Source organism: Microcebus murinus, chromosome 18, assembly GCF_040939455.1.
Source record: "Microcebus murinus isolate Inina chromosome 18, M.murinus_Inina_mat1.0, whole genome shotgun sequence".
Lineage (NCBI taxonomy): Eukaryota > Metazoa > Chordata > Mammalia > Primates > Cheirogaleidae > Microcebus > Microcebus murinus.
In genome coordinates, this window is record NC_134121.1 from 22,322,305 (window position 1) to 22,334,200 (window position 11,896).

General features: G+C 45.0%; 1 protein-coding gene across 4 annotated transcripts in view; it reads left to right on the forward strand.

Annotated features, from left to right (window-relative positions):
• The first annotated feature begins 2,730 nt into the window (after positions 1-2,730).
• Positions 2,731-11,896, forward strand: part of BLTP2 (bridge-like lipid transfer protein family member 2) — a 32,135-nt gene continuing 22,969 nt past the window's right edge. For all 4 annotated transcript variants that reach the window (XM_075994315.1, XM_075994316.1, XM_075994317.1 and 1 more), the window contains exons 1-15: positions 2,731-2,897; positions 3,707-3,836; positions 4,353-4,402; positions 4,696-4,843; positions 5,022-5,140; positions 5,369-5,429; positions 5,605-5,794; positions 7,040-7,163; positions 7,325-7,449; positions 8,079-8,146; positions 8,262-8,407; positions 9,403-9,521; positions 9,630-9,793; positions 9,951-10,209; positions 11,177-11,382. In XM_075994315.1, coding sequence (XP_075850430.1) covers positions 2,830-2,897; positions 3,707-3,836; positions 4,353-4,402; positions 4,696-4,843; positions 5,022-5,140; positions 5,369-5,429; positions 5,605-5,794; positions 7,040-7,163; positions 7,325-7,449; positions 8,079-8,146; positions 8,262-8,407; positions 9,403-9,521; positions 9,630-9,793; positions 9,951-10,209; positions 11,177-11,382 — 1,977 coding nt within the window. In that variant the 5' untranslated portion in view covers positions 2,731-2,829. The remainder of the gene's footprint in view (positions 2,898-3,706; positions 3,837-4,352; positions 4,403-4,695; positions 4,844-5,021; positions 5,141-5,368; positions 5,430-5,604; positions 5,795-7,039; positions 7,164-7,324; positions 7,450-8,078; positions 8,147-8,261; positions 8,408-9,402; positions 9,522-9,629; positions 9,794-9,950; positions 10,210-11,176; positions 11,383-11,896) is intronic.

An 11,896-nucleotide genomic window follows, 5' to 3' on the forward strand; every position in this document is an offset into this window, starting at 1 on the left:
CTCAGCCTCCTGAGTAGCTGGGACTACAGGTGCACACCACCACACCTGGCTAATTTTTAAATTTGTTGTAGAGACAGGGTATTGCTCTGTTGCTCAGGCTGGTCTTGAACTCCTGGCCTCAAGTGATATTCCTACCTGGGCCTCTCAAAGTGCTAGGATTACAGGCGTGAGCTACTGTGCTGAGTCTTTTTTAAGGGCTTTATTTGCATCCAAACCTTTTCTCTCTCTACTTTCACTTCTCCCCAGCCACCTCATCTTTATTAGATTTTTGACTAATTATGTCTAAGACTCTCAAAAGAATACAGCATAATAAATAGCCAATGAAATATTTTGCTTTGGATCTGTTACTGCAGATGAGAAAAAGTATAGGAGTAGAAAGAGAGACCAACATGTATTCACTACTAAATACCAGGCACCATATTATACATCATTGAATCTTCACAGAAATATAAGGTAGATATTAAAGTTTTACCAATGTGGAACAGAAAAGTTGGATAACTGCCTGATTCTGAAAACTAGTAAATTTGGGATAGTAATCCAGCTATGTCTGACTCATGTTCTTTTCACTGCACTATAATTGTGTTTAGCTCTCAGAAAACAAGTCTTTTTTTTTATAAACAGAGATATATCTTTCTCTCAAAAGGTGAATAGAAAATGTTTGTCCTCTCCTTACCTCATTTCCTCCTTTCTTGTGCGGATTAATTCCAGAAAGTTTGTTCCTATATCCTTCAGTCATGGTAGTGGTAAACAGTGGTGACTGCCATCTGCTGGCATTTCAGTGACTAGCAGCCTTTTTCATTTTTAGAAACTTCTGGGTTTTGTTCTTTTTTCTACTTGCTTTAAGTTGTTTATGTTGAACTTTTATTTTTAAAGGAGAAAGAAGTAATTGATGTTGAACATTTACAGAAGCCAGTTCTGTGCCAAACATGGCCATTACTTTAAAAGATATGGTTTCTTTTACAAGGACTTCTGGTCTCAGTAAACTGAGTCTCCATTGCTTCCTCTACCTACCAACCCCTTATTTCACTTCAGTTACATTGATTATTTGAAATCTTTCCAGAAAGCAGTAGACAAATAATAAAAATCAAAATTTTAGGCTATGAGATGGTTGGGAGTAGGGCTAGTAACAGTCTAGGGAAAAAGAAGGAAATGATAGGAATCTTAGCTGAATAAAGGGAACAGGTTGGGTAAGGTGAACTAGAGTGGAGAAGTGTTGCAAGACACTCCTTGATTTGGACAGTTTTCAGTGAATTGTTGGGTTTTCCCTGAGCTTTCAGAGGACACACCCTGATGGGAGGCTGCAGATTACAAGGAAGATGACACAGAAATAGTGCTTGAGAGGTAAGTATGGCATTGAAACAGTGGTGGACCCCTTGGGGAGATGTGAAATAATTGATAGGAGGACTAGATAGGGAAGGAAACCAGTGGGAGGAGTAAAAGCAACTTTGGGCAACACACAGGTGAAAGTTTAAATGGTGCTTTATCTCAGGGAGCCAAAAAGAGGCTCTGAGCAAAATCTTGAAGGAAATTTATGGAGATTAGGAAGTGAAAGCAAAAGGACATGAATTTATTTAGTATTTATTTTGAAATCTTTAGGATTCCTTCTTTCCTTCTGTCCCTCCCTCTGTCCTTCCTTGCTTGATTCCTTTTGAGAGTGGGTCTGGCTCTGTTGCCTGGGCTAGAAGGCAGTGGCGTCATCATCATAACCCACTGCAACTTCAAACTCTTAGGCTCAAGCGATCCTCCAGCCTCAGGCTCCAGCCCCACGTAGCTGGGACTATAGGCATGGGCTACCACACCTGATTTCTTTAGTTTATACTGTATTAGTAGATCATCATTCACATATTAATCCATAGCATCACAGTAACTCCAAGAGACCGTTGGCCAATTCCCTCATTTTACAGAGAAGCAGGCAAAATTGACCCTGACCTGAATTGACCCTGAATTCCATATTTTATGTATTAATAATAATGTTTGCTTCCCAGAAAAACCATTTGTTGCTTAAGGGCAAGAACAATGTTTACTACGTCTGCAGTATTTTCCCCCTCTCCTCACCTCCCGGGGCCAATTTCATGCTATGGTAGATACTTAAAACTGCCCAAAAGGTAGGTCAATACATGCTAATTTGTAACCACATATGGACAAAACAAAAAAAATACATATTACCAGAACAGTGTTCAAACAGTAAATGAGTTAACAACTCATGGGTTTCCCCTGTGGATGAAATGAGGTGGGATTTTTGAGGCCTTTTAATCACCTCGTGAGTTCCTCAATAATTTTCACAGAGAATCCTTGAATAAGATGGGCGTGCTACTGTGTCTGACCCAGGGGTGTAACTGCCGCAGAACCCTCTGTGCAAGCCCTAAGTGGTCAGGCAGCCTACATAACTCCCCGGAAAGTGGAACCCTCCGCGGCCAAAATGAGCCAGCCAGGCCCACAGCCAGCACAGGGAGCGGGCGTGGACTCCGACCCCAGCGGGCCTGGGGCTCCGCAGTTCCGGGCACCGTCTGGCGCGCCCGGGGCGGGGCGTGTGTGTCAACTCTGGCTCGGTTCCGCTGCGCCCTCTTCCTGGAGCCACGCCTATACTTCGCGCAAGCAGCCAGTCGGCCCTCAGGCCCTCACGGACGCGGGGCGGGGCGGAGCGCAGGAGGGAGCCAGCTGGCTGGCTGGCGGGCTGCGGAAGGCGGGGCTCGCGTGCGCACCAACGCTTCCTCGCACAGCGTTATCCCTGCGCGCGCGGCTGGTCGGCCCGCGGCGGCGCTGTGCGGATCCGGCGTCGGGGCCCGGCATGGCGGGGGCCGGGGCCAGCCGGGCCGGACCCGGACCTAAATGACTCTGCTCGTCTCCGCGCTGTTGGTCTTGCTGCTGGTTGCGCTTACCGCCCTCTTTCTAGGCCGGTGAGGGGCTCGCGGCCACGGCGGGCGGGGGAAGGAAGAAGGACTGAGGAGGGGGCTCGCGCTGGACAGAGGCGCCGGAGGCGGAGAGGATGGGGCCGAGGAGGGGGCGCGCGGTGAGGGGAGGGCTTGAGCGGGCCTTGCGGCCGGAGCTGCTGGGGATGGGCTGCCAGTGTTGGGGGGGAGACTGAGGGAGCGGGTGGGGCCTGAGGAAATGCTGAGGTCGGGAACAGAATAGGTGTGTGTGAGAAAGGGGCTTGGTTCGGTGGTCTCCCTTTCTCTCCCCCACAAGCCCCTGAATGTCCTCTTCACCAAGGGCGAAGTGCACTTGCAGCCTCGCCCTGGGGAGCGGGACGGGAGGTCTGGTTATCCAGGCGAGAGCAGCATTTGAGTTGGTCGGTTCTGACCCCACAGTGCCTTCTTGTGGACACCTGTCTGGAGTGGAGAAACTGAGACCCTTTGGGGAGTGTGTGATGGCACATCTGACAGAGCTGCCTCTGCTTTGATTCCTGCTAGGGCCTCTTCTCTCTACCTCTGGGATTCCTAACGATTTGAGAGATTGCTTTTTTTATTCCCAACTTAAAGTGGAGTTTAGTGTGTGTGATATCCTCTGGGTGGAGGGGTTTCTGGGGGCTAGGATCCTGATCATTGTGGCTGAATGTGTATGATAGACTGGTGCTTTGGGAAGAAGGAGAGTTGTGCAGAAAGTCCAGTTGCAAAACATGATCCTTTGCGAGGCTTTTTGTGGCCAGCAAGGGATGTGGGAAGCCCTTGAGAGAGGGTTCTATGAATTCACAGGGAGTTTTCTGCAGGTGGCTTGCGGTCCGGTGGGCCACCAAGTGGTGTCAGCGGAATCTGCAGGCGGAGCTAAAGGTTGGCTCCTTCCGCTTTTTTTGGATCCAGAATGTCAGTCTTAAGTTTCAGCAGCACCAGCAAACAGTGGTGAGTTCTGGGAGACTCTCTGGGTGTGTGTGTAGTTGAGCCAGCTGAATTTAAACTTTTAATTTACTTTTTAAAATCCTGGGTGACTTTTGTAATTAATCCCATCCTTGCCATCTCTTTACCAAGATGGTCCTGGAGCTATTTGGGGAACACTGGGGTTGATGTAAGTCGTTCAGCTAAAAATGTTTATAGGGCACACAATGTCCAGAGCACATAAGAAAGAATCAGAAGTAAAGAATAGAAGAAAGATAACAGGAAATAAAAGGCCTCACTGTTCTAATTTAAGAGGGGAATCAGGGCAGCATACCCATAAAATAGAAATTCTAAGCAAGTTCAACTGATGTCATCAGGCGAGTGCTGAGCAGAGAAGCCAGTTGCTATGGAATGGCACAAATTTAGTGGAAGTGCCTATAGCAATTCCTCTTCTTCTAGAACCCAGAACCTTTCTTGGCTTGTCAAGCTGCTCATTGCTTACCTAGCAGCTAGTGTACAAAGCTTTCTCCAATACTGTTTTAGGAAATTGATAACCTGTGGATTTCCAGCAAACTCCTTAGCCATGATCTGCCGTGAGTACCCTATATTCTTCTCCACTTGGGGAATATTTTGGAGTTGGGTTTGCAAAGTGAGATTCTTTTACAGAGGCCTCACAGCCCAAGGAGGGAAGAAAGTTCTTGCTGAAATCTCCTTGTTAGCCTGGGTACCATTATCTTGTGAGACGGATATTAAAAACTGCTATGAGACTATTCTATGTGATTTGAACTGTATTTATAGGAAGGACAAAAGAATGAATGTGGGGCTGGGGAGGAGGTTGCTGTGGGATGGATGAACCTGGTGGTAGTGAAGTTTCTCTTCTGGGCAGACACTATGTGGCATTGTGCTTTGGAGAAGTGCGTATCAGAACGGACCTACAGAAAATTTCTGGCTTGTCTGCCCCATTCTCCCAGAGCACTGGGGTGGATCAAAAGGAGCTGTCCTTCAGCCCATCCTTATTGAAGATCTTCTGCCAAGTGAGACTTCTTCTTCCACTTGTCCTAGACTGTACTTTGGGATGGTTGGCTTTGGAGTTGTGGGTAGATTTTTCTACTATTTTGGGGGCATAATGCTAAGAGCTGCCTCTCACTCTTTCTCAGTTGGAAAGGAAGGGTGGTGCCTTGACATTAATTTATCCTTGTTTCTTCCTTTCAGTTATTTTCCATTCATGTAGATGCTATTAATATCATGGTTCTCAAGGTGGATACCTCTGAATCCTTGTGGCATATTCAGATCAGTAGAAGCAGATTTCTTTTGGATAGTGATGGGAAAAGGTAAGCACTGGTAGAGGAAGGTCTGGCAGTCCCATTCTTGATTTAAGTTCCTTCAGGGCAAATGAATGTCAAGGCCTCTTATCAAAATCTCAGGTTCTCATTCTGTACAATTTAAGGAGAGGCTAAGATTAGACATTTCTGCTTGCCTGTCCTTTCTAGTCAATGGAACTTGATGGAGGTAAATGGCAAGGAATGGGGCCAAATGCTCTTAATTTTTTTCCTCTCCAGGCTAATTTGTGAGGTGAGCTTATGTAAGATCAACAGCAAAGTTCTAAAGAGTGGTCAGCTGGTAAGTATGCCATGGTCATTCAGATACCTCATTTTTTCCTGGGCATAAGGTATGAAGGAACTAGATTCTATGTCCTTAATGGGGTTTCCTTGAGCCAATACCCAGTGTTCCAGACCACTACATTTTGACCTAAAACTCCCTACACACCCACCTTAGAAGCTTATCCTTTATACAGGAGGACACCTGCCTAGTGGAGCTCTCACTGGCTTTGGACCTGTGTCTAAAGGTGGGCATTAGCAGTAGGCATCTGAAGGCTATCACTGTGGACGTGTGGACACTCCATGCTGAACTTCATGAAGGCCTCTTCCAGAGTCAGCTGCTGTGCCAGGGCCCAAGCCTGGCATCTAAGCCTGTTCCCTGTTCAGGTAAAGCCCTAGTCATTGAGCCTTTTGGCTGCCTTGTTCTCAGGGATTATTTTGGAATTAGAAAAAAATAGTGGTCTCACTACTCATTTAAGTGTGAGTCATTTGTACCATGGACTTTGAACCTGAGGATAGAGGAAATAGGGCATTTGCTTGTGTTGAGTGAAAAGAACTAACATTTAGTGTATACCTGTTATGAATTATACCCATGTTATGTTTTATATACAGTTGGCCTTTGAACAACATGGGTTTGAACTGCACAGATCCACTTATATGTGAATATATTTTAACGCATTTGGCCCTGTGTATTCACGGGTTCCACATCTGCAACCAAATGCAGATGGAAAATAAGGTATTCACAGAATGTGAAACTCAAAGATAATGGAGGGCTGACTCTTCCTATATGCAGGTTCTGCAGGGCCTACTGCTGGACTTCAGTATGTGTGGATTTTGGTGTATATGGTGGTTCTGGAACCAGTCCCCCGAGGATACTGAGAAACAACTATATGTTTTCTCACTGAGTCCACAGCATTTTATAAATAAGGAAACTGAAGCTTAGGAAGGTTAGCTAGGAAATTAGACTAAGATCATCCAGCTGCTAATCAGTAGTAAAAATGAGATTTATTTATTTATTTATTATTTATTTATTTATTTTTGAGACAGAGTCTCACTTTGTTGCCCAGGCTAGAGTGAGTGTCATGGCGTCAGCCTAGCTCACAGCAACCTCAATCTCCTGGGCTCAAGGGATCCTACTGCCTCAGCCTCCCGAGTAGCTGGGACTACAGGCATGCGCCACCATGCCCAGTTAGTTTTTTGTGTATAAATGTATTTTTAATTGGTCAATTAATTTCTTTCTATTTTTAGTAGAGATGGGGTCTCACTCTGGCTCAGGCTTGTTTCGAACTCCTGACCTTGAGCCATCCTCCCGCCTTGGCGTCCCAAAGTGCTGGGATTACAGGCGTGAGCCATCATGCCCGGCCTAAAAATGAAATTTAAATTATTTGGTTCTAAAGGCCATATTCTTTCCATTATACCAAACTGCTTCCCATACTATTTATGTTTTTAGAGTCTGGGGAAGGAAGGTATAGCAAGTGCCTGGATCTCTGGAGTATTTGCCTTATGGCCTAGCTTGGGCATTTGCTTAGTCTACCATATGTGGGAGGATTTGGCCATAGAGGGCAGGGCATTTCAGAAGAATTGAGAATGTTAAGGATTGATGGTTCTTGTGTTATTCATTCATATTTTCAGAGGTGACAGAGAACTTGGTTGAGGCAACTCTGCCTGGCCCGTTCGTTTTCCAGCAGCTACCAGACCAGGTCAAGGTTAAGATGGAGAATACAAGTGTCGTGTTGTCCATGAATAGTCAAAAGAGGTGAGGTCTCTCCTGACGCAGAAGTGTGGAGAGTGATAGTGGGAGCTGTATACTGGGATCTCCATGACCTGCCTAGTAGCTACACTGAGCTTGTCCATGGGGAGAAAGGAAGTAGGAATGGCATTCTATATCTTTCTGAGCTAGAATCTGTCTTGGTCCAGGCACCTGACTTGGACGCTGAAGCTGCTACATTTCCTATACCATCGTGATGAGGATCAACTGCCCCTTCGAAGCTTCACAGCAAACTCTGATATGGCACAGATGAGCACTGAACTCCTGCTGGAAGGTTCATGGGTTGGGGTACTGGTACTGAGAGAGCAAGGGAGGATTAGATATTCTCTTTGCTCATGTTCCATATGATCTTTTTTTTTTTTTTTTTTTATTTATTTTTTTATTTTATTTTATTTTTTTTGAGACAGAGTCTCACTTTGTTGCCCAGGCTAGAGTGAGTGCCATGGCGTCAGCCTAGCTCACAGCAACCTCAAACTCCTGGCTCAAGCAATCCTCCTGCCTCAGCCTCCCAAGTAGCTAGGACTACAGGCATGCGCCACCATGCCCGGCTAATTTTTTGTATATATTAGTTGGCCAATTAATTTCTTTCTATTTATAGTAGAGACGGGGTCTCGCTCTTGCTCAGGCTGGTTTTGAACTCCTGACCTTGAGCAATCTGCCCGCCTCGGCCTCCCAGAGAGCTAGGATTACAGGCGTGAGCCACCGCGCCCAGCCCCATATGATCTTCTTAATTTAATATCAGTGGAACTGGGGAGGGGGAGGAGGGAACATGTTGAGAGAAAATAGCCCCAACTCACAAATGGTGATAGTCTATTTATATCCTTGCTTGCCTCTGTCCGTTTCTTAGTTTTACCCTTTGCTGACCCAGTGCTCACCTCTTATCTGCCATTTGGCCTTTTACAGATGGATTGTTGCTGTCCCAGAGTCGCCAGCGCATTGTGTGCCTCAGCTCCCTCAAGGCTAGTGTGCAGGTGTGATGACTGTGGTACCAAGAATTGTTCCTTTCTCTGTTCTCTCTCTACTTCATTGCATTATGAGTTAACGAAATAAAACCCAAGCCCATAGTTCTGGTCTTTTCATTTCCAGGTGACCACGATTGACCTCTCAGCTTCCCTGGTTCTGAACACTTGTATCATTCACTACCGGCACCAGGAATTCTCTCACTGGCTGCACATGCTAGCACTGGAGACCCAAGGGTCTAGTTCACCTGTTCCTGAGCAAAGGAAAAAAAGGTCAGTTTGATCTTTTTTAGCAGCCATTTTATCAGTTGGATTCTCTAGGATTCTTGTTTTTTTTTTTTTTGAGACAGAGTCTCACTTTGTTGCCCAGGCTAGAGTGAGTGCCATGGTGTCAGCCTAGCTCACAGCAACTTCAAACTCCTGGGCTCAAGCAATCCTTCTGCTTCAGCCTCCCAAGTAGCTGGGACTACAGGCATGCGCCACCATGCCCGGCTAATTTTTTCGATATATATTAGTTGGCCAATTAATTTCTTTCTATTTATAGTAGAAGATGGGGTCTCGCTCTTGCTCAGGCTGGTTTCAAACTCCTGACCTCGAGCAATCTGCCTGCCTCGGCCTCCCAGAGTGCTAGGATTACAGGCGTGAGCCACCGCACCTGGCCGGATTCTTTTGGTCCCAAGTGGTATCATGTCTTGTCTCAATAGCAATCCTATTTTATGTATCTTTCCCATTAGGCTCGATTCCTTGATGGCAGGATGATATCATGTTCGTTTTTGTGTCCTCAGTGCCCTGCACAGTATCTTATACAAAGTAAACATTTATTGAACTGAACTTAAATGATAAAGAATATCTTTTTGTCTGTCTTAGATGATAAGGTGGCAATGTTATATCTGCAGTGACATTTCCGTCTTTGTGTAGTGCTTCCATTGTGCTATATAGAGATCTTAAGGATAATAGTTTCAAAGTGATGCTTCTGGGTTACATTAGGTTGAGTCATACAATATTGTAGGTGTTTACCATATTTGACTTATAAAAATGGCAGTTTCATATGGTTTAACCTAATGTCTTTCTGGGTTTCCTGCAGATTACCATTGAGAGTAGCAGTAAGCTAAGGAGTTCAGCCTTTTACCTTCTAGTTGTATTCCATCCTAAGAATCACAACAAAACTCTAAATTCCCATCCTGATTTTGAGAACTTCAGGAATCTGTCCCGTGATAGGAAGCTGTAGTTCTTTCCTTATCAAACAATGATGTCTTGTTCCTGTGCAGAACCTTCCCCCAAATCCTGGCTCCCATCATCTTTAGCACTTCCATCTCCAATGTCAACATTTCCATTCAGCTTGGAGATACACCACCTTTTGCCTTGGGATTCAATTCCATCTCTCTGGGTAAGGCTCTGGAATGGAAAAGGAAGAAGAATCTGTCCATTAGAGGAGCTAAGCCCAATTGATGGCCACAGTGGCTCCATAGAACTCTCCTTTCCCACCTTTGTTCAGATTACCAACATCTCAGGCCACAGAGCATCCATCAGCGGGGCGTCCTAACTGTGGATCACCTCTGTTGGCGTGTGGGCAGTGACTCCCACATTCAGCGGGCACCACACCCACCCAATATGCATGTTTGGGGTGAGGCACTTGTCCTGGACTCCTTCACATTACAGGTAGGTGGGGGTTTTGTTGAATAGGGTCCCACACAGCTTTCTCATCCTGTCATGCTTCAGAGCACTGAGCATCTTATTGGCAACAAGTGATGCATCAGGGCATTACAAAACTCTGCACTTGCATACTTCTAATTGGGTCCATCTGCTTCTTTTCTAGGGTAGCTATAACCAGCCTCTGGGCCTGTCCAGCACCCAGTCAGATACCCTCTTTCTTGATTGTACCATTCGAGGACTTCAGGTAGAAGCATCAGACACGTGTGCTCAATGTCTGTCTCGTATCTTATCCCTGATGGGCCCTCAATCTGGGAAGTCAGTTGTCTCTAGGGAATCTTCATTTGGGGAATCTGTGTCGTTACTGTGGAAGGTGGACTTGAAGGTGGAGGACATGAACTTGTTCACCCTTTCTGCCCTGGTCGGTAAGTGACACAGGGGGTCTATACTGAAGTGTGTAGTGTGTAACCTAAGCAAATTATGCTATTTTAGGCTGCTTCTTTTCGATTAACAAAGTTGATTATCTGGAATTTTCCCAAAGTAGAGGCATGAGATGCTGGAAGGTCTTACATAAATATTGGGCTTATTGATATATCTTAAGGGCTTATGAAAGGCAAGTATTAACCACTTCCGGACCAGCGTTGACTGTAGTCGGTAGCCACAGATGAATGCGCACAGCCCAGCGTTGACTATAGTTGATAGCCACAAATGAATGTGCACAGTGACTTTAGCCAACAGCTGTGATATGAAGGTGTATAGCCGAGCGTTGACTTCAGCCGACAGCTTTGATATGACTTTTCTAATTTTTCATTTATCAAAATAAAATTGTGAACATTTAAAAATAATGTAATGGAAACATATATGTATATGTTGCCTACTCTGATTTCCATTACAAGTGAAGCTGCCTGTAAAGTAAAACAAGCTTTCAGTGCTTTGAAGCTTTCTAATCACACAAGAGCAAAACGAATTCGTCATCAATGCACAGCACAAGCTATTGTGCAGACTATTAGTGCCAGCTGTGCGCAAGGTTTCGCAGCGGGTGAACGTGGTCCCAAAGTGGTTAAGCAAAACATATAAGAAAAAGTTAGCTTTGATGTGGTCAACAGAGTGAGACTCATGTAGCTTTTTATTTCCTTGTGTGTTTAGTTCTAGAGAGTAAAAGATATATCTCTGCACAATTTGTAGGAGTTAGAGAATTTCTTTGTCTTTGGCAGATCTAGTTAGGTTAAGATGGGAAAGGGAAAATTTTCCTGAAATGAGGAATGAACTTAATAAGGAGGCTTGGGGAATAAAGATAATTAGAGTAAAGGGAATAAGTAAGAAAGGAAAGTAAGGACTGAAGCTGCCATTTGAGAGCTAAGAACCAAGGCTGATATGGTTTCTGGATGTCAGGTGCTTCAGAGGTACGACTGGACACTCTGACTGTTCTGGGCAGTGCTGAGACTTCCTCCGTGGGGATTCAAGGACTTGTGCTTGCGCTGGTGAAGTCAGTCACAGAGAAGATGCAGCCCTGTTGCAAAGCCCCTGATATCCCCACTCCAGTGCTCAGCCTCTCCATGCTCTCTGTCACCTATCACAGCAGCATCCGCTCACTGGAGGTAATGTTCCCGTGGGGAGGTGGGGCCGGGCTAATTTTTCCCTCAGTTTAGAGCCTTTCTTAGTCTTTTTGACTCATGTTGTGAAACTCATCTCGTGGGAAATATGACACCTGGTGTTCTTTATTTTTTTCTGGCTTGTTCTATATGTTCTAAACTTTTTGTGGAATTTAAAAAATATATATAAAACTAGAGAGAATATATAAAGTTTCATGTTCCAAACTTCACTAATTACCAGTTCATGACCAACTTGCTTCAGTTATACTCCTACCAATCTCCTTTGCCGTAGGCTCTGGGATTATTTTGAAGCGGGTACCAGATATACATAATTTCAACTATAAATGTTTTAGTATGTATCTATGAAAAATAAGGGGCTTTTAAAAATGATTTTGCTGGCTGGTCCAAGTGCAGTGGCGTTTACAACTAATTGATCACAACCAGTTACAGATTCCTTTGTTCCGTCTCCACTCTCACTGCTTCACTTGACTAGCCTAAGGGAAAAGAAAAGATTTTGTTG